At 39.4% G+C, this 26636-nt stretch overlaps 1 protein-coding gene across 2 annotated transcripts; it reads left to right on the forward strand.

The window, feature by feature from the left end:
- The first annotated feature begins 2660 nt into the window (after positions 1 to 2660).
- UBLCP1 (ubiquitin like domain containing CTD phosphatase 1) lies at positions 2661 to 26636 on the forward strand. Of its 2 annotated transcripts, none has more exons than XM_054978838.1 (11): positions 2661 to 2717; positions 4201 to 4380; positions 6078 to 6169; positions 7556 to 7641; positions 7727 to 7842; positions 10026 to 10124; positions 10502 to 10539; positions 14190 to 14288; positions 15666 to 15782; positions 21551 to 21678; positions 26525 to 26636. In XM_054978838.1, the coding sequence occupies exons 2-11, from the start codon at positions 4227 to 4229 to the stop codon at positions 26550 to 26552; spliced, it is 957 nt and encodes a 318-aa protein (XP_054834813.1). In that variant the 5' UTR covers positions 2661 to 2717; positions 4201 to 4226; the 3' UTR covers positions 26553 to 26636. The 2 variants fall into 2 exon arrangements, with proteins under 2 accessions (XP_054834813.1, XP_054834814.1); XM_054978839.1 differs by lacking the exon at positions 2661 to 2717 and adding an exon at positions 2804 to 2823.

Consider the following 26636-nt stretch of genomic DNA (forward strand, 5'->3'; position numbering starts at 1 on the left):
AGAAATTTTGAGTTTTCCATTTAGTTATCATAAGATGCAATATTTACAAAACATGCTGAGAGCTTTGTAGTATTAACTATGAACATAATGGCTGAGGGCTATTTTAAGCTATCGCCATGAATTCACCCCATGGATAGAAAAGAGTGCCATGAACATCGAGGGAAATATTCCAGTCATGATTAGTATCATATTCTGTTGCAGATATTCAAACTTCTCAGGACCAGAAATGTTTTCAGATTTCTATTTTCTATCCATGGGGTGAATTCATGGCCTTTGTAAATTAGAGTTCTTTCCTACCAGAAAGGGTTTTTTAAAATATATATATGTGTGAAATTTCTGCCTTAGGCATTCCTTCATACAGATGCAGATACTCAAAATGACTCCCGTGCAGATTATTTAACCTTTTCTGCATTTTAACCACTCATTCAACTACACAATCATAATTACAGGGGGGCAGCCATGATATAGCAGAAATAAATACTGTGGTGCCTTAAAGTCCAATTTTTACCCAACATATGCTTTCACAGACTAGAGCCCAGTTCTTCAGAAGTTGAGAGATCCAAGTTCAAATCCCGATTCAGCCATAAAGCTTGCTGGGTAAGGTTGGGCAAGATAAAATTCCAAGTCTTGGGTTAATCTGAGATGAGGTGTGGTGGGGGAAATTCAGCAGTTTTATGCCAGGGTCTCCCTTTGAACAATTCTCCTTGTTGAAGCATTTCAGGTCAGCAATAGAATGGTATGCGAAACTGAAATGTTATCTCACTGGTTGCTGAATATTACAATGTTTAATGTCTAATTTGTGTGCATTTATTCTGTTGAGTGAGAGCTGAGCTTATTGTCCTATGAAGAGACCAGAAAAGCATCAACACATGCATATGACATTGGGGGATGAGCAAGCAATGAGATCAAGATAGTTTAGTGATGTTACTGGTGGCAGACTTAGTAATAAACCAAAATGTAAACTTTGACCCATGAGCGATGCTATTACAGGACCCATTTAAAGTTTTTAAAGTATTTTGCCTAATTATTTCGGTAATGTGATCCTTTTAAGTTACAGCAACATTATATGTATATTGCAGATGAGGAACAGAGGCTAGTGGTTTCAAAGTTGACATGAAACTGGGAAATATCTGGCTGACCTTTCTGGACATTTTTTCAAGTCAGTGATAATATGTAAATAATGGGCAGCCACAGTATTCTAAGTGCGTATAAAAGCTTTATGAAACTGGTCATTTTAATTCATTACCCAAATGATTCCTAACACTGAACCAGACTTTTCATATTGTAGCATTTTATAGTACATATTTTATTTTTTTTTAACTTTTTAAGCTCACCCTTCTCCCAAGGAGCTCAGATTGGCATACACGGCTGTCCCTTTGTTTTATCATTAACAATGAGTATCCCCATACTAAAAGATGATCACTTCCTCCTAGACAATGTTCACCTTTTCTAATGATATATCTATTCACAAACACATGTGCAGCTCTGTCCTACCAATGTTTGCTTAACATAAAGTGCGCTGCACTCAAGCGTATAAAACTGATTAAATAAAGGTCATTGCATACCAATAATACACACTTTAAAATGTAAAACATCTATTAAATGCAATGAGTCATAACTGTTTCTAAGACTGAAATAAAAGCTATCAGAAGTAATTAAGTACACATTTATTATTTTACACAACCTTATGTAGGTCAAATTGTCAATAGACAACTCTCAACGCAGTATGTTTGACCTCTTCCCCCAGCTTCAATTGTCAGAAATTAGTGTGCAAGTAAAATTATACTTAAGGATACTAGTGTTTAATTTTAGAACTGTTTGCAACTCGGTTTCTTCCACTAAGTGACTCTTGTAGCTTGATCTTATGAAAGTTTATTCAAATTAAACTCACCTCCTTTACCTTTTCATAGGAGTATTACCATAAAACTCAGTACTAGTTTCCAAAAAACAACAACAGTATTATCACAGCATGGTACGTAAGCGTTTGAGCTCCCCACAACTTTTCCGCAAGTGGAAAGAGGGTGGGAGAGATGCTTCAGAGCAGACTGGAAAAGCTCAAAGTGTATGGCTTGTAGCCTTCGTGAAATGGAGACAAGCAATAATTGCAGACTTAACGTAAAACATTTTGGTTCTCCGCCCCTCTTTTGCATTGAACATTTCAGTAGAAGCACCAGGAACAGCAATCTTCCAGTTAGAAAAGCAAAACTAACAGGCTATCCCTCCCCTTTTTCTAACTCCCCTTTCCAATAACAGGAAATTCTCTCCTCCTGGCTTTCTAACAGCGTTGCCCTGAGGAAAGTGGTTTCAGCCTAGGAACACAGGAAGGTGCCCATCTCTCTGATACCCTCAGTGCTCCTGTCGCTACTGCACAGCGCACAAGCAAAGTCCTCTCCGCCGGCAGTGCTACCTTCCCTCCTGGTTATGCCCCGGGAACTCCACTTTCTGCGTTGCTGCCCAGGCAGTAATAGAGAACCAACCAAACGGCCATTCCGTCCGAGTTACCGGGAAAGGCGGCCAACGGTCCCCTCCTGCTGGCGTCTGGTAAGGCGAGCGCGTATGCTTTTCTTTAGATTTATTAATGTTGACCCCGGGCTATGGATGTTGGCGGGCTCTACCGCTACATCCGGGAGCTTTGGCTTACTGCTTCCGGTTCGCACGGAGTCCGGGCAGCCGGGTTCTGGTTCCGGTGTGACTGTCTCCCAGGACTCTCGCTGAGGGTGAGAGAGGGTTGTTGCTCTCCGTTCTTTGGCTCAGTGGATGCCTGGCGGAGCATTGCTTGCCTGCTTATCTGTGGGAGCTGCCTGGGCTGCAGCTGCTGTTATTGTAAGCCTTGCAGAATGGGGGCTTTCTCTTCCCCCCAGTTCACCTGAGGCAGGCCAGGGCAAAAAGGGCTAAGCCAAATGCCCCTCATAGGCCCGCTGGCAAAGTTGTTAGGACCAGAGTATGGGAGGGCTTTATGTAACTTCAGCGCTGTATTCCTTTACAGATTGAATTGGGAGTTTCTTGAATTCATTGGGACTTACTTTGCTGTAAAGATGTATAGGATTGGGTTGTAAATATTTGTAGTGTAATCGTGTAGTCAGACCTTTTTTTAAACTATACTATATTATGCACTTTATGAGGACGATTTGTATAGAAAGCAAAATACTACTTGGTGTGGTTGTCTCCATCATCTCCACTTTATTGTAGAGGTCTACTCATGTAATTCTTAAAGACATAGGAACTTCTCAGGATTACAAAGGTTCAGAAGACAAACGTGTTCTGAAATAAGTAACTTCTTTATCCTAGAATTTCAGGATTACTCTTACATTAGAGGTTCTTTTCAGTGTCTTATGCCAATAGAACATAATGGTGAAAGTTATTTCAAAACACTTCCCTTCCAGCAAATGTGCATCTTTAGTCCATTAGGTTGGATGTTTAGTGTACCCCTACCACATCTTGAAACAAAGGTGCTTGTAATATCTTAATTGAGTGGTAGTTGTGGTGGATCCAGATGAAAGCACTGCAAGTGCACGAATAGCTAAAAGCAAATGCTTCTTAAATGCTCTTGAAGTGTACCCAGCATGAAGTGATCCTCTATGGACTCTTTTGGCCAAATGATCAGGGCGGGGTTAATATTCGCGGAATGACTTTGCTAAGCTTCTTCTGAGGAATGATACCACCAATAAATTTGTAAGGTCTAATTGAGTTTAGATTGTAAATGGTTGTCTGATTTTGATGATATATGCGCTGGTGGCAGAAATATCTGGTCCTGTGTTGTTAAAAGCATGTTTTCTTATTATTGTGTAGTCTCCTTAATAGGGTTCATGATTCAGTATGTCATTCTGGAATATAAGGGGCTTCATGACGTCAACTGAGCTATCTGCCAGGTATAATCTGTTCTGAAGCTTGCTGTGACCAATTCATGATGCTGTTACTTCAGCTGGACACTCATCCTGGTACTGTAGCTGGTCTGTGCCTGAATTAAGGAAGCATTAGCAGATATCCTTGGTGACTGTGACTCTACTAAACAACATGTGCTGTTGCTTTCTCTGACCATTTCCTTTTTCTCACTGAGATGTTTCCCAAATTTGTATGATCTGTTGTAGACTACTAAGTTCATTAATTTGTTGCTTTTTCCGTAAACCAGGTTGTTTTTCCAGTTAAGTCTGAAATTTTAGAATTCTAAAATGGTTATATCACTGTTTTGTTTCTTCATAGGTTCATTTTGAGCATATGTTACAAAGATGGCTGTCTCTCTTATTATAAAGTGGGGAGGGCAAGAATTTTTGATAACTACTCTGTCTGAAGAGGACACAGTGTTAGATCTCAAGCAATCTCTCAAGGGGCTTACTGGAGTGCTACCAGAGCGCCAAAAGCTTCTTGGACTAAAAGTGAAAGGTAACTTTTAAAAAAAATTATTGCTGTTTAGTGATGTTGCAATGCAGAGTTTGCTGCTAAGCTGACTGGCAATGCCATACCCTTTATTGTTACTTAATTAATCTAACTTCTTTTTTATGCTCTAAATTATTAAAAGGGGGGGCGCTACATCATAACCCTATACAGAGCTATTCCAAACTAAGAAGATGGACTATAGTAAATCAGTATAGGATTTCATTGTCATAATCCTGCTTTATCTTTTTTTCCTTCTACAATGTGTACATCTCTTAAGCATGAGTTTAAAAGGGTGGAAAAAACTCGGATGATGTACTTCTCTTTAACTAGTATCTAACTATGAACATAATGGCTGAGGGAACTTGTGGTTTCTTGAAAGCCCAGAAGTCTTCTATTTGTGCTATTTGTGCTGTTCATGTGAGAAGAAAGGGGAGGAAGTATGAAAGTCCAAGAATTTCTGAATCCTTCTAATTGCAAATTAATACAGTGGATGCATATAATTACCTACTGTTAGACCACTGGCAGAGAGCCAGTTTGGTGTAGTGATTAGGAACGCGGGATTCTAATTTGGAGAACCAGGTTTGATTTCCGCTCCTCCACTTGAAGCCAGCCGGGTGACCTTGGGTCAGCCACAGCTTCTAGGAGTTCTCTCAGCCCCACCCACCTCACAGGGTGTTTGTTGTTATGGAGATAATAATGACATACTTTGTAAACTGCTCTGAGTGGGTGTTAAGTCGTCCTGAAGGGCGGTATGTAAATTGAATGTTGTTGTTATTACCCTTCTGTTATGTTCTAACGATATCTAATAACCTCATTGAAAAAAATAATAAAATTAGTGTGGCTATAGTTGTTAAGAGTACCCATCTTGCAAATGATCTCCCCTTCTGAACTCCTGCATCTAGACTGCCAGTCCTGATTCATGCTTTTCTAACCTTGAGGTTAGTTTACTGTAATGTGCTTTACATGGGGCTGTCTTTAAAGGCAACTTGGAAACTTCAGTTACCATGAACTGAGGGAACTTGTCTTCAAACTGGAGCAAGTGTGTTTGATTATATTATAACTGTTCTAGAGAGACTTCTGCATGCCTGTTTCTACAATCAGTTTAAGGCTGCCTTTAAAATCCTTCACAATCTGAAGGCTGTATTTTCCACATGCCAGTCACACCCCTTTCTACAGCTCCTGCTCTCTGTGTCTTCTGTTAGGAGCATGGGATCTGTTTTGACCCAGTCACAGTGTGTTATTCTGCCCCTATGGAATGGCCTTCTGGAGGAGCTCTCCCTGATAGCATTGAGTAAGATTTAGAAAACCCTACAAGGCTGTTCTATTCCAAAAAGCTTTCATCTGGGTGTGATTACTTTCTGTTTGGCTTGAACATGGTCTGCTTTGTTGGTTTTATTGTAAATTTTTAAAATGGTTTTAACAAGCTAGTTCTCTGTTTTGCTGTTTTAATTAATGATTTGATTGCTTTTTACTGTATATTTTAATTATATATTTGTGGGTGGAAAAGAGGTGGGTTAATATAACTAACTAACATAACTAACCAGGCTATGTCAGGGTGGAAAAGTTTCCCTTATTGCAGTAAGTTATTAAATCAGTACGTATTCTGTAAAGATGCTATATGTTGCAGGTTAAAGAAGAAAGAATACTAGCAGAGGAAATTGCTTTATTTTCACTGAGGAAGCTGTGATCTGTTTATTTTACAGGCAGACCAGCAGAGAATGATGTTAAGCTTGGAACACTAAAATTGAAACCAAATACTAAAATTATGATGATGGGGACACGTGAGGAAAGCTTGGTAAAATAACTCTTTATAAAAATAATCTTGGTTGTGTTCTAACTTCCGGTAAGAAAAAATTCTGGTGATTAGTCAGGCATTCGAAACACAGTTGCTCATTAATGACTGAAGTGCCTGCTTTTATATGCATAAATGAGAACCTGTAATATAATAACTGCATGATTCATTTTAATTGATACAAATTTTATATTTGTTTAGAATATAGGGTTGTGTATATGGGATTGGGTCCAGCTGGCTTCGTCACTTAATCCTGCCCAATTCCCCTCCTTACCATGGGCCCCATCACACATGATTTTTCCCATGCAAATTCCATGATATATAGTGTAGCATTGGGGGTGGGGGTAAAAAAAATCCCCCCATCTTTTTCATCAGCTGCAAAGCTGACTGGATTCAACCCATGCTGTAAATTGAAGTTTGCTATAATAATCCTTTATGTGCTTTTTGCAGAACACGTCACTCACATTATCTCATGATAAATTTTTACAACACCTCTGTAAGGAAAGTCAGTGTTATTATTTCCTTATTGCAAATGATGGACTGCGACAGAGAGAGTAGCTTTTATAAGACCACTCATGGGGCAATCCTATGCAGAGTTACTCTGGTTTAAGCCCATTAGAATAAAGAACTGGGCTGAAATAACTCTCTATAAAATTATGCTGTTCTTCTCTTAGCCACTATACTCTACCAGCTCTTACATTTTAAAAATTCCTCCCATGTCAGATAAATCCTCATATTTGGGAAATTTATCTCTGCAGGTTATTTATCACTCATCTTCTGAAGACAAAGATGCTTTTAAAAAACGTTAATTTTATTTTTTGCTGTGCAAGTACATTTATAAACATCCAGAATTCTAAACAATTGCCCTTTCCCATATTGCTCTATTAATGGGATTTCTGCATCCTTAACATAAACATTTTGTCATTCAACTCTCCCATTGCTCCAAACTCAGTTCATTTACCCCTTTGATTATGATCTTGCGGTGAGAGAATTATTCCCCACAACTACAAGAGACTGCCTGTCTTCACAGTAGTCTGTATTTAAAATCACTTCATGTCCCTTCCCTCTACCCTTTGCTTTAACATTTTAATGTGTATTTAAATTATTTTGTTGCTCTCCATTTTTGCCTTGGTTATCAAATCAATATGTTGTCAGTTTATTGGATTGTTCCTTTTAAATACTAACCAAAGGCTCTATTTTATGCAATATAATATAGTTTCGTTATAATCCCGTTCCTAAGTGAGATATAGCCTTCATTAAAAATATAGTGTTTGGTAGAAAAGTGAGTAATTCATTATAAATATTTTTTCTGCACAATATCCTGAATCGAAAGCGAGTTTGTTTTTATTCTTTTGCCTTTTTTGTTCTTTGGTTTTACCTTTTGTATAGGAAGATGTCCTTGGGCCACCTCCTGACAATGAAGATGTAGTCAATGATTTTGATATTGAAGAGGAAGTTGTTGAAGTGGAGAATAGGTGAGTTGTCGCTACTTAGAAAAACCGTCAAGTTCATATATAAAACTGCTTATACTGACATGCTGTTTACATTGTTTGTGCTTAGGGAAGAGAATCTACTAAAAATCTCTCGTAGAGTTAAAGAGTACAAAGTGGAAATATTGAATCCTCCAAGGGAAGGGAAGAAATTATTGGTTCTGGATGTTGACTACACCCTATTTGGTGAGTAGTGTGCCTCTTTTTCAAAAATTGTTTACCCTGCATGTTCATCTTCCACAGTGTGCCCTAGATGTAAAAGGAAAAAAAAACACCCTAGTGTTTTAGAAGTGAAGACAGGTATCCCAGACCTTCAAGTAGATTTGGAACAGTGATTAAGAATGGATTGATTTCTTATGATGGCTGGACCAAAATGATTTTTTAAACTTGTATTCATCTGATGTGGGGGGTGTTACCCAAATAGCTAGACACAGGGCATGTACATGGGTGTTTAAGGATGTGTGTTTGGTTTTTATTGTGTACATTGGTAACCAACCGGTATGTCAAATATGATTGCTATGTAAAGATTATAATAATAACAACAACAACATTCGATTTATATACCACCCTTCAGGATGACTTAACACCCACTCAGAGCGGTTTACAAAGTATGTCATTATCATCCCCATAACAATAATCATCCTGTGAGGTGGGTGGGGCTGAGAGAGCTCTGGAGAGCTGTGACTGACCCAAGGTCACCCAGCTGGCTTCAAGTGGAGGAGTGAGGAATCAAACCCGGTTCTCCAGATTAGAGTCCCGCTCTCTTAACCACTACATAAAACTAGGTTAGAGGTGGACAAGCCACTTAAGGAAATCTTGGTTCAGGCTTCATTTAATATGAATGGGAATTTGAAGTCAATATTTTCATCTTTTTTTGTCCGTAAGGTGTAGAATAAATTTGCTTATGATGAGGACTCTGGTGCATGAATGAATTCCCTTTTCTTGCCCAGCTGCTGGGGCTTACATTTATGGAATCCTTTGAAAGGGATTAAAATACTTTCAATTTTCTGTTCAAGAGTCAACTTAGGGGGCTGGATTCAATTGGTGGGATTGTAACCTTTTCTGTAAAAGGACTTTGCAACTGGTTCTCATGTGTTTCTTTGGGTAGAGACATTGGCCTATGCAAGAACACAAATAAAGAAACAATGATATTACTCAGGATGGATAGAAATTAATGATTTCTTTATAAAAGTAAAAAAAATGGATTTTTAGTGTAAATTGATTTTTTTAATGTAAATTGGGTTTTGTTTGATAAAATGCTTTCTGAGGAAAAATCTAAATATAGTTTTCTGTTTAAGATACATTATAGCCCAAAGGTTTTTCATCATGAAATAAAGATTAATTTTAATAATGTAGTATGTTCATACAATGTTTAACAATTTCTGTAAATTAATTATATTCATTCATTCATTAGGGCCCCAAAGTCATGCTTTCCCAGTATTTTCTCTAAGATTATTTTGGGTAATATTTTGGTCTAGAAGATAGCATCACAGATGTTTGGTTTGGCTGTTCTCAAAACTGGATTTGTGTTTGCAGAGATAAAATGCCTCTTCTTAACAACAAAAATGGTTTAAAATAACCATATGGAGCTGAGAAAGAGACTTCAATCCCATTGTTCCTTTGTAAATCTGTGTACACAGAATCAGCCCCTTACATCTTAAGTGCTAAGTGTCAAGAAGTTCAATGAACAGAAGATTGTTTGGGGTGGAATAGATCTGGATAAGAAGGAGATGTTAAAAGCTAAGTAAGTGAGGGAGGGGCAAGCAGTACAAATGAAAGTGAAACTTTTGAGCAGAATACTCCTGAAGTCTTGATCTTTGTGATTATACCCTGAGATTTATCATCTTATTCTCTCCCTTGAAGAGAGAACCTATAATGGTAGCAGGCCATAAAAGAGACCCAGTTTGGGAATATTTTTGTTCAACCACAATAGTTAGCAAACATGGGTGTTTAAGCAAATGCAAGCATACATATACTATCCAATGTTATTGTTTTAGTTAAATAAAACAATTTAAATGGTTATTATTATTGTTAATTATTATTTTTATTTTTCTAGTAAAGTACAGCAGAAAAGTGGTCCAAATATGAATGATTAACCTATTAAACTGGAGAGAGTTCACCTTGCAATGATTTCATAATTATGTATTTCAAATGGCAAACAATCAAAAGACCATTTGTTTTCTGATATAACTGTAAAACTAACCTGAGAAGTTACTGTTTTAAAAATGAAACCTTCATCTGTGTTGCAATATTAAGGTCATAACATCCAGCAAGAATAAGCCTTTATGTAGAAACCATGGTTTAAATCAAGCCTTACTGGCTAGTGTTTTACATCGCTACTGAAGTACATCTGCCACCTGTCTTCTCAGACCACAGGTCATGTGCAGAGACTGGCGTTGAGCTGATGAGGCCATACTTGCATGAGTTCCTGACATCTGCGTATGAAGACTATGATATTGTAATATGGTGTAAGTTGTTTACTTTGCAAACTTGAAAGTGGCTTTATAAAGTTTAGGAATCTGCTAAAGACTAGCATCTTTTTTTATATTGTGCAGTGATTGATGTGAAATCTTTCTAGTGCATTAAGGCAAATAGTTTGTTTGCAGAGAATTGTTAAAGAGATGTATTTTGAAGACCTAGGACCTGGTAGACAGTCAGCACAGAACCCCTAGTCATATGAAAATGAGTACCTGATAAGAATGTCATCTATAACAGTTTGATAAAGCACAGTTTTCTGTGGTATAAGTACTCTGATCTAAAAAATAGCTTACTTCAGAGTAAAAATACCTGGTTTAATAATCTGTTTACATTTCATTTACTTTAAAAGTCTGTCTTTTTCTTTCAGCTGCTACTAATATGAAATGGATTGAGGCTAAAATGAAGGTAAGCCCTATGTGTATGCATGCCTGAACTTCTGCTAATGCTATATGTGTATATGTGTGAGAAATGTAGATTACCTGAATTTTAAGATGTTGCTTAAGTACTTTCTTCTCAAAATTAGCAGTGACTTTTAAATCAAGCCCCTGTAGTAATTGTCAGTTTGGCATAATTAAATACAAAAACAGTCTTAAGTACACTGGGAACTGCTTAAGTGTTTCTATTGGGAATACACTTTTGCCCTTGTTTCTATACATGCCTATATGTGAATTGCAAATTTGTCTACTATGTGCTGGCCTGAGTTTAAATTGAAATTATTCCACATCAGTACATTTATTGTTAAAACCAATTTTCAGGCATCTTGGTACTTTTAATTGCCAAAGTGACACAGGGAACCAGGAGCTTGTTACCAGAACAGCAATACATTTTCTCACTAGGACCTTTAAGCGATCTCTGTGGAGATGTATCCTAAAGGGGCATGCCAACATGATTATGCAGAGCAGGTGAAATGAAAGTCGGAAAGGATTCTTCTCTCTTCTTTGCCTATCCCCTCTATCAAAGATAAGGAAGAAAGATTTCTAGACATTTTTTTTCAATTTTTAAGATTTTATTTAAGAAGTAGAAAAGAACAATTAATAATGCCTAGAATATTATACAGAAAACTATTAAATAAATCTAACAAATTATGTATGCTGTGAAATACATTGAATAATAATAATAAACTGAGGTACCTACAAAATATAAGTAAAATATTTGAACTATTTTTTTCCTCATTTTTCCCTTCCTCATTTCCAAGCAGATAGTCCAAAGCAATACAAATTATAGTTCCACCTATTGTTGAGGATCCTGCATGAATGAAACTATAAACATCTATATGTTATGTATCCACGTTACATTCTATCACAGATTATTTACTATTAATTCCATTGCTTGACTTAGTACGTTAAAATTTGGTTTAGTGTTAAATTAGAAGTTTAACCTATTATATATTTTATATGTTGATCCATTAAAATCATAATTAAAAAGATATAATACAGACACTATATGCAGAAATATTACTTCAAACAAAGCAAAAAAGAAGATTTTTAGGCATTTTGAAATCATGGGAAAAAATAAATGTTGGGGAAAGTAGAAATCTATGCAACAAATGGGAGACCCTCGAGGACTTTCAGGGGGCATCTTATTTTCCTCTCTTCCACTGTTTACTCTTTTCCTTCTCCCTTTCATGCTTTCTTCTCTCTTTCCCACCCACTGGCCAATTTACCTTTGAACCCTGTTTTCAGCTTTCTCTCCAGCCCTCCCCCAGCAGCCTCTCTCTGGCAAAACTGTGACTTAGAGAACCTTCAAGGACTTGTGGGGGGCACCTCACTTTCCCATTGCATCCCTTCCCTACACTTTTTTCTGTTTCCTTTCTCCTAGCAACCATTATATCCTCACCTTTCCCTGCTTCTTTCTGAAAAGAGAAAATACAAGTTTTGTAGCAAAGAAAATAAAGTATTTTTGGACAGCTCCATCTAGTCATAATGGGGCTAGCAGCATATTTGGACATATTCAGCTTTGTAACATTGAAAGCATTGAACTATTCAGTAGTGTATTATACATATTAATTGTAGACAAAATTAGTCACATTTATACAGTAAATATATTTTTGAAAATATGTTGTATGTGTCTACATTATACACAGGAACTAGCACTATGTAATGCTATAGATTCTTAGATAAAAATCTTCACACTACTTATTCTGAGTAAACCTTGTCTTAAAAAGCAATGGAATGTTTCAGTGCTTCCCCTGAATTTCCAAGCTTGAAAAACAGCAGAGTCCTTGCAGGGGTTTTTAAAAGGGCACAGGTGTCTCCAGAGTTTTCCTGGACCTTCACATATCTAATTTAGTGTCAGTTCACTGGTTTTCCCTTGTATGAATTAAATGAACTCAGTTGGCATTCAGGTATCCTCCACGTAATTTTCATGAGATCAAACCAGTTTCCTGTACTGCAAGCCTACCAAGATTATGGCAAAGCAGCATAAATGTAACCCATGGTTATGTTTGGAAGCTCACAGCAGAGTTGCCATGCTTCTAAACTTGTGTGGATCTGCTATGGGTCTGCAAGAGACACCATTATTTATATCTATTAGAGACTGATCTTCATTACATATTAACTGTTTGGATCACTTTCATAAGTGGTGGCAGGAATATGAGTGGGCTCTTCTCCCACTCAGATTTCTAATCTAAAAAAATCATAATGTGTAAATATGTATATTGCAGTTCAGCATAAAGTTGACACCAAAAGCTCAAAAACTGTTTTACCAACTTTGTGAAAGCCACCATAAAATTGGGAATGGTGTTTGGCTAGTAGATTTGTTTATAGCATTAATGGTGGTCTGCATACCGAGCATTTTCTAGTGATAAGCCCTTGAAACCAGTTAATATAGTTCAGCCTCATTTTGGTGAGGGGCCGTGTCTCAGTGATAAAGCATTTGCTCGGCATGTGAAAGTTCTCAGGTTCAATCCCTGGCCTCTCTTGTTAAAAGTATGTGGTAGTAGGTGATGTGAATAGCTGTTGAGAGCTGCTGCCAGGCAGAGTACACAGTGCTGACCCTTGGTAGACCAGTGATCTGACTCTGTAACAGGCAGCTTCATGTAACTATGTGGAATGCAAGTTACAAAGAACTGGAGAATAGTTGTGTCTCAGCTCAATAGCTAGGACAGCAAAAGAAGCAGATAGTCATACTGGCATGTTATGGCCCCCAAGATTCTCTAACAGTCGTATCCAGAGTAGGCAGAGCTTATCAGTCTGTCTGGATTCTTCTGCCTCCTTCTCTAATAATTATAGGGAACCTTTCTACTCTGGTCTGAGCTAACCTGGGAGGCAGTCTTCCAGGAGCCAGGCATTCCAGATGCTGCATATAACATCTGATTGTACCCATTTATTTGTGCTTGCTTTGAATCTTCGTACATGTACAAAAAAATCTGCATTGTAGTGCATCTGGGGATCTTAGTGTTGCATTTTATCCTTAGAAATAATTGATATAAAAAGTGAGAGGGAATAGTAAAGGGTTGTTTTCTTCCTTTCCTTTCTACCCTTTGAAACAGCTTGTTCTCCCTCGGCAGGGTTTTTCCAGAAACAGCCACTCTGTCCCAAAGCTAATGTTAGGCGTCAAGTCTTTTTAAATCTTTTGAATGCCCTTACTAGGATAACTAATTTTTTTATGCTTTCTTTGCTTGAATGTAACACAAATGAAATGGAAAATAATAAAATCTAGAGTACCTTCTAGTAAGTGTATTTTCTATGATGGCTTAGGAAGGGCAACTGTTTCAGTTGTTTCTCTGTGAGGATATATGTCACAGCTTTCCTCTGCCCTCTTGCTTTTCTTGTCTAAAGAACAACATGGCCCCAAGGAATGAGTCAGAGCCATAAAACAGTTTTATGCTTGCAATGTGCATGGTCAGTGTGGACCTGTAGCAGCTTTTAAGAGTAACTTTGATTCCATAATAAAACTCTCCTAGGCGAAAGGAGCAGGCCTCTATTTTTAGTATGGCTTGGGTCATTCTTTACTGCTCATTACTGTTAGTTGATAAGTGCATTGTAAAACATTTGTAAATCACAGCCATGAAATAATTTGTGGGTAAAATATCATCAGTTGTCTTTGTAATGCAGGAACTTGGAGTGAGCACCAATGCAAACTACAAGATAACCTTCATGTTGGATAGTGCTGCCATGATAACTGTGCATACTCCAAGGCGAGGATTAATTGATGTAAGGCTGTTTGTTTGCTAAACATGATTATTTATGTTTGGAAGCAGCAAAATCCATTCTTGATGTTTGTAGAATTAGGAAGTTTAAAGGATCCAGAAAGCAAGCCTCTCCCTGTAAGGCGTGAACACCCTCCAATATTTTGATTGAAAACTCAGTGTATACTGTTCAGACCTTAGCGTGCCACAGATCAGCACAGTACAGTTTCTGTATTAAATGAATCAAAGAAGCAAACCGAGCTGTGTTTCTCTTGTAGCTTAGGGATTGACACATTGTTACTTTGTAGTCTCCTTACTGTGATGCAACTTTTTGCTGCTTATGGAATGCCAGGTATGAATTGTATAAGTTTAATATCTCTGTAGATGGCATACCGCCTCTTAGCAGCTCAGGTTGCTTATTGGTAGGTAGCTGAAGTTGCTTATAGCAATGTTATTTTCTTTACATGAATGTATCCCAAATAACTAATATGGGAAAGCAAGAGAGATTCTGCTGCTTCACACTTGTTCCTGTAACTTCTGGATCACTGTTCCTCGTTCTAAATTATATGTGCTTTTAAAAAATGAAATAAGCTCTATTTAATAGTTTCAGGTTTTTATGCTTCTCCATAGTAAATGAATTCAATAATAATGATGATGATAATGATAATAACAATGATGATAATGATAATAACTGCACTTATATACCGTTCTTATAGACAGATTAGTGCCTCACCCAGAGCGGTGAACAAGTTGGTGTTGTTATTATCCCCACAGTACAGCTGGGGAGCTGGGGCTGAGAGGAGTGGCTTACCCAAGGCCACCTACTGAGCTCATGGCAGCAGTGGGATTCAAACCAGTAGAGTGCTGATTCGCAGCCAGATCACTTAACTACTGTGCTATAGCAGTTCTCTGAATTTGTTACAGAATAAATTTGTCTTCGAGTTTGTACAGAATAAATATGAATAGTGGCTAAAGTTGCCACTCATAAAAATGAACAAAAGACCTGATTTTAAATACATATACTCACAAATAAAATATTGAGTAGCTCCTGGGTAAGTTGGAAATCGTTGACTAGAGAGTGGGGCTTGAAGGGTAGACCTAGGTAAGGATTTTCTCTCAGCCTGATTTACCACATAAGGTTTTAAAGAAAAAATGGAATTGCCTCATCCATTTATGTCATCCTGAGTTTTTTGGGGAAAGGTTGGATACAAAAATGAACAAGGAAAATAGTTCTCTTATCCTCATGATCTTGTTTATAAAATGGGAATAATATTGGCCTACTTCATTTGATTGTTTTGAGGTCTGAATGAGAGGGATGGTAAAGATCTTTCTAGAATGAAAGTAGTATATAAATGATTAACTGATGTTTTCATGAGGGATTTCTCTAATTTGCCTTCTGTAGGTGAAACCTCTGGGTGTTATATGGGGCAAATTTTCAGAGTTTTACAGCAAGAAAAATACAATCATGTTTGATGACATTGGACGAAATTTTCTGATGAATCCCCAAAACGGACTTAAGGTAATTTTTTAACTTTATTGGGGAAATGCCAGCTGTGTGATCCAGTCTGCACAATTGTTAGTTGGTTGGCAGGTCATTGTTGTGCTATCATGACCAGTGTCTGAGCATCTCCCTCCTTCATCATAATACAGGCAGTAGGAATTGTAGGATTCCGTCCAAATCTTTAGGCAGACAAACACTTTCTAAAATGAACTTTTTAATTGCACTTGTTGCCTTTCTAAAAGGAACGGTTTTATTACACATTTTGACTTTCCTCCTTATACAGAATTGGCAGGCCCATGAGCCCATGTGCATATTTGGGCTTCTGGATTAACAGTGTGCTACCTTTTTCTTTAAATTATGCACCTTAATCCCAAGAGTTTATGAGAGGGAACCAAATATTATTTTATAATACTTGTCTCCTACCCTTCCTTTATAACAACTCTGAAGTAAGTTAGGCTGAGAAAGTGATTTGCTCAAGAACATCTTGAGACCTGCTATTTAGATTTCAGTTTCTCTCACCCAGACCCACTTTAGCCACCACAGTTTACCCCTTCTATGAAAATGTCATTGCTTCTGAGAACTTCATATAGAATTGTGGTGCAGTTGTTTTTGTGGAGCTTTGAGGTTGCCAGCAGAAATTTTGAGTTTGAGTGCGTTGAAAGGGGTGGTGATGCCTGGTATCTCAAGATGGACTGGGGATGCAAAGCATGCTTGGGCAGATAGAATAACAGAATGATGAGACACTAAAATATTTTTTCACTTGCATATAATCTTGATTGTTCAAGGCACTTCACATACGTTATCTCAGTAATCTTTAATAATAGTTCCTTAATATCCCTGTATTGCAGATTAGGGGCTAAGAATGAAAGAGAATAATTTGCCTAAAGTCACTCATTGAGTTGATGACAGACTTGAAATTTAAACCAAGGGACCAGGTTCACACTCCAGTTTGTTAGTCAGTATGCTATGTTCTCCTTTGTGGCTGTCATTTATAATGACTGTGCTTACATCCCACTCTTCTAGACAGTGTCTCACTGAGAGTGGTGAACAAATCAGTGTTATTATTATCCCCACAATACAGCTGGGGGAGCTGGGCCTGAGAGGAGTGGCTTACCTAAGGCCACTTGCTGAGCTTATGGCAGTATAACCACTATGCTATAGTATAGTTTATTCCATTAGAAATAAGAAGTTGGGGGTAGCAGCAGAATAAAAGTCCTTTTGCAGTAATGAATTTGCTGGCAATCCTGCAGGGAGATTTCTGACAACATTTTACAGAATAGGAGAGATAATTGGTCTGAATAAAGCTAAGGAACAACCTGTACAAGCTATGAAATGGGTGTCAACAAAGTTATATTTTAGTGGCTTTTTTCCTTTCACATTACTCACCTAGAAAAGATACTTGACTCTCATGATGTTATTATAGTCCTCTGTAAAGCCTATCCAGTTTTGAGAAATAGTGGCAGATGAGCGCATATTGCCGTAAAATGCTACTCATCTGGAGGGAGACTTGATGGAGTGCTGTGCTGACAGAATGGTATCATTGCCTCCCTGTGGAAAAACAGAGCTGGTGATCTGCAGCTCAGAGTTTATTGACAGCAGGACAAATTGGAGGTGATCATTGATGAGCAATGTTGCAGTAGAAAGAATCTGAGATCAGATGTTCTACCAGTGGCAGCAGAATTTAATCAGCCATTCCATGAGGGATTAGCTTATTGTTCACAACCCTTTGATAAATGTGACAAGCAGCGCTTGAAATCAGTTTTGTAAGACTCTCAGAAGGACATGGTCACCATAAGAAATGGTTGCAACAAAGACCATAACAATTCTCTTGTCAGTGTATTTTGTTTTTGAAGCAAATAAGTTACGCACGTTATGTTGCTCATAAAAGAAAATAGTATAAAGTCACAAATTTACAAGGGCCTGTAATCTAGAATCTGAAATAATGTATTTGACTGGATGTAGAGCATACATATGGAAGATCCCAGTTTAGTTCCTCTCATCTCCAGTTAGGAAGATTTCAGATGGCAGTGCTGTGACAAACCACTGGGAGCCGCTGCCAGTCAAAGATTGGATTAGAGATGAACAAAAGCAAATGAAGCTACTTTATGTTCTCTTTGTATTCTGCCATATATGCTTATACTTTCCAAGTTCTCAAGCTGGAGTCTTTTCCTACTCTCTCAACTGAAATTCCTTTATCTGAAGAGAAGATGCTAGGTGTTGAACTTGGTACCTTCTATATGCAAAACTAGCCAAGATCATCTTTACAAAACTCTGCTGTCTATGTTCCCACCTTCAAAGGTAAAGCAGGTAGCAACCAGAGATGGGGCTTTTTCAGTAGTGGCAAGTTGGCTATAGAATGTCCTTCTAGTTGAGGTTTGCCTGGTACCTAATCTACTCTCTTCTAGGTGCCAGGCCAAAATGCTTGTTTACCCAACCTTTTAATTAAGAAGTTGATCCTCTGACATTATTTTTATAGTATGCTTTAGCCTGAAAATTGTTACATTTATTTTAAGCTGCTAAATTATTTGTTTTTATGCTCTAGCTTGTTTTTTTTATTGTTGGGTTTTAATTACCAACTTTTTAATGCTTTTTGTTACATATTTTGTAAGCCATCTTGGGAAGATTCCCTGGAGAGACAGCATAATAATTGATGTATTGTCGAAGGCTTTCACGGCCGGAGAACAATGGTTGTTGTGGGTTTTCCGGGCTGTATTGCCATGGTCTTGGCATTGTAGTTCCTGACGTTTCGCCAGCAGCTGTGGCTGGCATCTTCAGAGGTGTAGCACCAAAAGACAGAGATCTCTCAGTGTCACAGTGTGGAAAAGATGTTGGCAGGTCATTTATATCTACTCAGGAGGGGTGGGGTTGAGCTGAGTCATCCTGTAAGAGTTTCCCAGGGTGTGGAATGTTAATGGCGGGAGGCTTCACTGTATCCTGAAGAGGTTCTTTTGCATATGGATTGGTGCTTGATGTGCTAATCTTCTCTGCAGGGCTATTGTCGGGTATAGAGTGTTTTGTTAGCCTGATGTTTTTCAGAACTGGAAACCATGCTCTGTTCATTCTTAAGCCATGCTCTGTTCATTCTCCAGTTCTGAAAAACACCAGGCTAACAAAACAGTCTGTACCCGACAATAGCCCTGCAGAGAAGATTAGCACATCAAGCACCAATCCATATGCAAAAGAACCTCTTCAGGATACAGTGAAGCCTCACGCCATTAGCATTCCACACCCTGGGAAACTCTTACAGGATGACTCAGCTCAACCCCACCCCTCCTGAGTAGATATAAATGACCTGCCAACATCTTTTCCACACTGTGACACTGAGAGATCTCTGTCTTTTGGTGCTACACCTCTGAAGATGCCAGCCACAGCTGCTGGCGAAACGTCAGGAACTACAATGCCAAGACCATGGCAATACAGCCCGGAAAACCCACAACAACCAGCATAATAATTTTCTAAATAAATATTGACTGAGTTATAGCTATAACTTTTACATGTACTGTGAGCTTTGTTAACTTCAGAGCTTGGCTTATCACTAACACAGGTTTGTTGTGATTACTTGTTTGCTCATATATGGCAAATAAATATAATCTCCAATTGGCCAAGTAAGACTAGTTATCTGGGAAGACAGCAGCTGGCAGTAGTATGCAGACTTACTTATGGATATGGTACTTTTCCTCTGCTTTCTGAAACTGGAGCCTACAGTTCTAAACCTGGGGGGGGAATGGTCTGTGCATAATCTCCAGGATGCAGAGTTGTCTTCTGGAACTGAGCAGTGAGGCTATCTTTCTCTTCATTCATGGAAACTGTAAGGGAGGGAAGCATCCGTAAGAACATAGCATAATGTTAATTATAGCTGTGTGTCGTGGGACTGTTGGGATAAGATGAAATAGACATGGAATGGAAAGGGAGAGTAAGAAGAGTTAGCAGCAGTGGAGTTAGGGAGGTTGAGGAAGAAGAGAAGGGAAGTGCCCAGAAAAGTGGAATGGGCAATGGGATGGCCATCCCCAATTGGTTTGCTGTTAGCTTCAGTAGAAAGGCAACTAGTTAGGTCTTACTAACTGGAAGGTACTGTTTTGCTGTGGTTTTGGTCCTACCTGTTTAAATTTCAGAAGATGGTGCTGGGCGATTACTGCTCCTTATTTCTGGCCTGTGGGGGGAGGGGTCACACAGGGTTCATCTTGTCCCTCATGCTCTTTAACATGTGGCAGTTTGGGGGTGGATGCAGGCTAATAAAACTGAAGCTTAATCATGACAAGCCAGAAGTACTTCTGATGAGTGGAAGGACTGACCTTGGAAATGAGGCATCTCCTGCTCTGGATTACATTGCACACCCTCTGAAATTGCAGGTCTGTAGCTTGTGGGTGTTGCTGGCCCTGGCCCTACTGCTGGATAAGGAGATGGTGGCTTTGAAAAGGAATGCCTTTCACCAGCTTCAACTGGTGAAATAGCTGTGGTTTGCAGGCAGAAAGCTGACTGGAGTGGGTCATAGTTACTTTATCACTGGTCTTGACCCATCTTCATTGCCTCCAAATTTCTTTCTGGGACAAATTCAAGTGCTGGTGTTGACCTTTAAAGCCTCATGTGGTCTGGGGTCAGCATACCTTAAGGGCCACCTCCCATATGAACCTACTTGACTACTACAGTCATCTTCTGAGGCCTTGCTTCAGGTTCCCCCACCTTCTAATGTTAGATGGGTGACAACCCAAGAGAGGGCCTTTTTGATCATGGTGCTGAGATTGTGGAATTTCTTCAGGAATATTTATCTGTCCCTCACCGCCTTCTGCCAGTGGGTGAAGAATTTTTTTTAATGTGGCTCTCCCTCAATCCCTTCATTCTGCCCTATGTTTTTAATTGGAGGGTGTGTGTAATGTATATGTATGGATGTATGTATTTTAGTTTTGTTTTTAACTCATTTTATGATGTGTTGTATACGGCTCTGTTTTTAGTTGTTAGATGCCTTGGTAGCCCTCATTGAGTTGAAAAATGGGTTATAAATCTTGTATATAAACAGTAGTATTTGACCATAGTTGTTAATACTCAGTAAGGGCCTTCATATTGAAATATGAGTCCAGTAGCATCTTAAAGACCTGCAAGATTCCCATAGTATAAGCATTCGAAAGTCAAACTCTGGAAATCTCGTTGGTCTTTAAAGTGCTACTGGACTTGAATCTTGCTCTTCTACCAAACCAAACATGATGGCCCACCTGAAAATATATACAGATTTTTTTCTGCAGATACAGAATCACAGAGTTGGGGCCTTACAGACCTTCTAGTCCAACCCCCTGCCCAATGCAGGATGAGCCTAAAGCATCCCTGACAAATATTCATCCAGCCTCTTCTTGAAAACTTGTGGGTGTTGCTGGCCCTGGCAACTCAGATAATGTTTACTGAGCTCACTCCATATAATAGAACTACTCACTGCAAACAGAGCACTTGGAAATTCTGCTTGAGGAGTATGAATTCTACAGTGAAGGAGAATTACTGCTGCTTTTGAACTCAGCTGTTGTGCTGCCAGTGTTACTGGCAGTGACAAAGACCCTTTGTCTTGTGTCTTGTGAACATCTTGGGCCCATAGTAGTAGTAGAGATTATTGCAGCTGGAAGGAAAGGATGAAGTCTGCCTGGAAAGATATAACTAGATAGTGCTTGTTATTGGACTGATTCTTAGTGGTAGCTTTAGACCTAGGCGCTCAAGACTGCAAAGGATGCAATGTTACAATGTTAAATTTTGTACACATTTCTCTAAAAATGCAAGTCATTTATAACTGTGTTCTGTCTTAACAGATAAAGCCCTTCATGAAGGCGCATTTAAACAGAGATAAAGATAAAGAGCTTCTAAAACTTACTCAGTACCTCAAGGAAATATCAAAATTAGATGACTTTTTAGAGCTGAACCACAAGCACTGGGAAAGGTAAGGATTAATGTTGTTCTTACTGTTGTCATGGCAGTGTCAGCCTGCCCTGCCTTCTGGCCTAGTCAGAATTGATGTAAACGCCATCAGCAGGGGTCAGGACACACGTATCTGTTACAGAAATTAAGTGATTTGCGTTTCTATCTGCAGCTTTGGCCTTCAGGAAATTTAGTAGCCCTTTGCTTTTCATATGTAATTGGAGGGGAGCAAGTTGTGTAATGATGTTAGAGCACCAGAAAATTGCAGCAACCAAAACATGTACAAGTAGGGTTTTCCTCAATCTGTGTGTGTGTGTGTGTGTGTGTGTCCGTCCTCTGACGGACTCATAAATGCCCAGCCCAAAGCCCTGGACCTAGAAACATGAAATTTGGAGTGAATATTCCTTTCATGATGTTAACACCCACTAAGAAGGAATTTTAAGAAATTCGCACCCTAAGAGGGTCAAAAAGGGTAAAATGTGTTTTCCCAAAGGGATACTGCTTCCCTGTGCGGCTGGCAGGCTGCTGCCTGCTTGTGGCCCCGCCCACTTGGCCACTCTTCCTTGATTGGGCCAGCCTTTCAAGGTCATTTACATATGCGAGCTGATTGGAGCTCACAACATTCCATACTTCACCCCCCCTCCCCCCAGCAACAGTTGGAACACAGAGGTCATTTGCATATGCGGCCTGATTCTAAACAGTATCCAGTTGCTATTGGGAGTCATTGAATGTGTCCTGAGGTAAAATGTACCTCTCAGCCTTCCGCTAAAAGTTCACTAGGGTTGCCAATCTCCCTGTGGGGCCTGGGTTTCCTGTGTGACTGGCAGGTTCCTGCCTCCTTTCACCCCCCTCTCTCTGATTAGTCAGCTGTGGAACTCTGTTCCAAGGTAAAAATCAGATAAAGGAAAGTAGTTAAATACTGTAGTGTAGCACGGGTAACTAGTTAGATATAGATGTAAAATGAAGAGCCCCAGTGACTTTGCTGGAATCTACCAATACACTTAATGACTTGCTAATGTTTCTAATGATTCAGGCTGGAGAGCTCTGCACCTCTCAGGTTCCGCCAACTGCGTCTTCTGTATATGGCTTGGCAGATATAGTGCCCGCCCACCCCCACTCCCGCTTTTGACTTAAAACAACTTAGATAGTACTAGAGGTATTTTTTGATTCAAAAATAACAAAATACTTTATTCAACATAGAGGGAAAATATTAGATGAATTCAGGGGCTGAAAATTTCTGAGGTAACAATATAACTCTGAGGTAAAATCAGTAGATGCACAGACTGTGGCCTAATGTTTCATACTAATGAGAGTTTCTTAAGCTCTTCACAGTTACTTAAGTCTTTTATGTTGAGAAGCTTTTGTTCTAGTCTTTTCCCAAATACTCTAGTACACATTCTTTGAGTATTCTCTTACTCTTTTGGGTTTCCAGAAGGCTGCTACCCTCCTCTCAGTACCCAGACCACTTCTCTTGAAACACCAGTAGTCATCTTGAGTTTTTAACAGACCCTTAAGGTCTCCAAAGGCAGTTTCTAACCACACCAGAGCTAACTCCCCATTTGACTGCGTAAGGAAATTATCCTCTCAGTGGAAGATCTATCTCTTTTCTTTGGCCTGAATGGGATTCTGTGGCTACTTCTCAGACTTCCTTGCCAACTTTCCTTCAGTTCTCCTTTCTGTGTTCAACTCCTCTAGCCTCTCAGTCAGGGCTGAATCTCAAAACTGTTAGTACTCAACTTCACTCAGCTAGGGCTGAAATCAGCCTCCTCTCCCCCCATATTCCTGTTCAGAAGTCTTTTTCTGTTTAGCTCATGATACCCAATCAGATTACTTGGAGTAGCCAGTCACTCAAGGCTTTCTGTTTCTGTGAAGCATTAACGCTTCACAGTCCTTCAGCTATTTGTACAGCACTGTTTGTACCCCCCTCTCTCTGATTAGTCAGCTGTGGAACTCTGAGGTAAAAATCCGATAAAAGAAAGTAGTTAAATACTGTAGTGTAGCATGGATATCTAGTTAGATATAGATGTAAAATGAAGAGCCCCAGTGACTTTGCTGGAATCTACCAATACACTTAATAACTTTTTAAAAATGTAGTCCGTCACAGCATTCTTAACTGCTTGCTTGATATTTATCTGCAGTTGACTTGGCAAGAATGCAATACTGTCATTTTAGTTTAACAAGAAAGGAGCTGCTAATCAAGCATTTTTCTTGAGAGTTGATCTACTCTACTTTTTCCTATTTCTGGTTGACCATAAGACATCTTTGGACTAAAAGTGGGGGCCCCACAAAAATTGCAGGAAGGGATTCCAGGGAACTGTGCCAGGCTTGTGCCCCTCCCCTTGTGAACACCTTTCCCCTTTGCCCCCTTCCAAACACTTTTCTCCTTTGGCTCTCCCCATTCCCAAACACTTTCCCCCTTGTGTTCCCTACCTTGTAGCACCTGGTCCCAGAGTGGCTTGCTACTGTGGCGCCCGGGGAAAGGTAAAGCCCAGCAACTGAGATGGGCCCTGTTCCTCCAGTGGCACACCTCTTTTAACCTGTCCATGTTTTACTTTGGCTGGGTTGTTAGTTGTGCGTGGAGGCTGTGTGGGTCCTGCAAGGCCCAGCGCGCAAGGTTGTAGAAACATATGTTGCATTCCCATGTGATGTCAATTTGTGGAGAAGCATCCACAGGTTTGGAGAAGTTTGCTATACGATGGGAATAATGTTGAGCTTACTACTTGTAAAGTCATGTGAAGGGCTTTGTAGTCTGAAAGTAGTTGATGAATGCTAATTTTGTACCCCTCTAGTGCTCAGAAATTCTGAATGAGGAGCCCTAAGAACTAGGGGTGTGCACCGGGGAAATATTCGGTTTTTCCGCTTCGGGTTTACCCGAAGCGGGAAAAAGATTTGGAATAACCCAAAACCTGAAGTGACAAGCCGCTTCGGGATTCAGGTTATCAGAATCACTTCAGTATGCTTCTTAGTGATTCGGAGCATACCGAAGTGAGACCCCCACCTCCCCCTTGAGCCCCCCTTCCCGCAACTAAGAAAACTAAGATGTTAATACTTTGAAATTCCATAAATATGCCAATTAATACAATTTTATATGCCAACAAATTTATGAATTATGCATTAAAACAGCAAAATGGTTTCAGTTTGATGGCAAAATGTTGCATATATTTCAATTTCCCTAAAAAAACAGGGCTTCAAAATTTCTGCACAGCATAATAATATTGTTTTAAGCCAGTAATGTAAATCTAGAATACCACACAGTTTGGGGCATATTAGAAGGCTATGAAAAATTAAGTAAGAAGCTTGTATCCAAAGCCTTCATCTCTCAAAAGAAAAGGGAACTGTTGTTATCATACCTAAGTCTTGAGTGGCCCCCTTCCCCCAAGCCCAACCCCACTTACCTTTCCTGAAGGCCACAGCTGGCACCTCCACTGCCCGCACCACCGCTTCAACCTCCACAGCGGCCAGCAGGGCGGCAGGAAAGGCTGCAGCTGGCACCTCTGCCGCCCATGGCGGCGGTTTTGCCACGGGGGCGGCCAGCAGGGTGGCAGGGAAGGCCCCAGCCAGCGCCTCTGCTGCCTCAGCGGCCAACAGGGCGGCAGGGAAGGCTGTAGCTGGCGGCGCCACCCGCTTCAGCCTTCACAGTGGCCAGCAGGGCAGCAGGAAATGCTGCAGCCAGCGCCTCCGCTGCCCGTGCCGCCACTTCCACTGCCACCAGGATGTCCCAGGTAAGTGGGGTGGTGGTGGCAGGGAGCCCTTTAAAAAGGCCCCAAAGCTTCCTGAAGTGACCCGAATCGTTTCGGGGTGCTTTGATTCGGTATTTCCAAATTGGGGCCATCATATTGGCCCCGATTCGGAAATATCGATTCTTTACAAATCGAGCCCGGTTCAGTTTTTTTCCCCAAACTGGGTACTCAAAGCACACACCCCTACTAAGAACCATGCAATATTTATTTGTTATGTTTTTATTCTGTCTGCTGAGGAACACTTTTGTAGTAATCAAAGCCAGTAAACTCAACTTATTAGGATTTAGCTAAATGTAGCAGAAGGCAGAAAAACCAATTTTATCCCCCAGTAAAAGCCTGGATAAGTAAATTAAAACATTTTTCATTTGATGCGTGAAGCTTATTGGTGTAGGATCTGGTCAAATGAGAGCACAGTAATAATCTCAAGACCATGTAGTGTAATAGCTAACTGTATCCAAGTCATACTTTTCTAGAAAGACCCAGAACCTTGTAAACTTGTCCAAGTTTTATAAAGACTTTTAATGTAGTGATAGAGCATGTGTTTATCTTATTTGTTAGCAATTAGAGGATAATACAACCACTGTGGGGGGGGGGTTCCAAAGCTTTTTCATCAGTGATAAATTTTAAAATATCTGGTGAAACAAAAAGAAACTTGATATTCATGCAAGTTTACTAACAGTTGATGTGCCCACAAAGCTTCTGCTGGCTTTATGTACTTTTATAAAGCTGATCGGAAGGATGATTGTTAAATAACATTCTTTTTCCTATGTAAGTTTTAAAGACTGCCCCCCCTCCAATATATTTAAATTTGGGTTTAAAAATGTAAATGTTTTGACTTCTCAAAGGTGAGTTTGCTGAAACCATTAAGAGGTTATTTATTTGGGGGGCTTTACAACAAACGAAAGACTAATTTCAAATTCTGCTTCTCCTGCCTCATGTTATGCCTTAAAAACTCTTCATCATACCGTTTTGAGATAAAGAAAATTTTGGGACAGAACATTTTTGTATTATTTAAGCTCTTATATTAGAGAATGACTTGTGAAGTTGTAAATATCTATTTACGTCTTAATAGGGTATTATGCGTTTTTCTGATCTCATTGTAAATCTGTTTCTCTTTTTTCTATCTAGATACCTTTCAAAGAAGCAAGGCCAATAGCTTTAATTTGTGAAGTGGAATGTAGAGACCCTTTGACCTTTCCTCCTGTGTAAGCTAGAATAAATAGTGCTGGACACTGACTTA

Source organism: Eublepharis macularius, chromosome 4, assembly GCF_028583425.1.
Source record: "Eublepharis macularius isolate TG4126 chromosome 4, MPM_Emac_v1.0, whole genome shotgun sequence".
Classification (NCBI taxonomy): Eukaryota; Metazoa; Chordata; class Lepidosauria; order Squamata; family Eublepharidae; genus Eublepharis; species Eublepharis macularius.

Excerpts from the sequence above, each read along its gene's own strand:
- UBLCP1 (XM_054978838.1), top strand. The coding sequence starts at position 4,227 with ATGGCTGTCTCTCTTATTATAAAGTGGGGAGGGCAAGAATTTTTGATA. Across the intron at positions 7,642-7,726 it reads GTTGTTGAAGTGGAGAATAG|GGAAGAGAATCTACTAAAAA; the intron begins GTGAGTTGTCGC and ends GTTTGTGCTTAG. Across the intron at positions 10,540-14,189 it reads GGATTGAGGCTAAAATGAAG|GAACTTGGAGTGAGCACCAA; the intron begins GTAAGCCCTATG and ends TTTGTAATGCAG.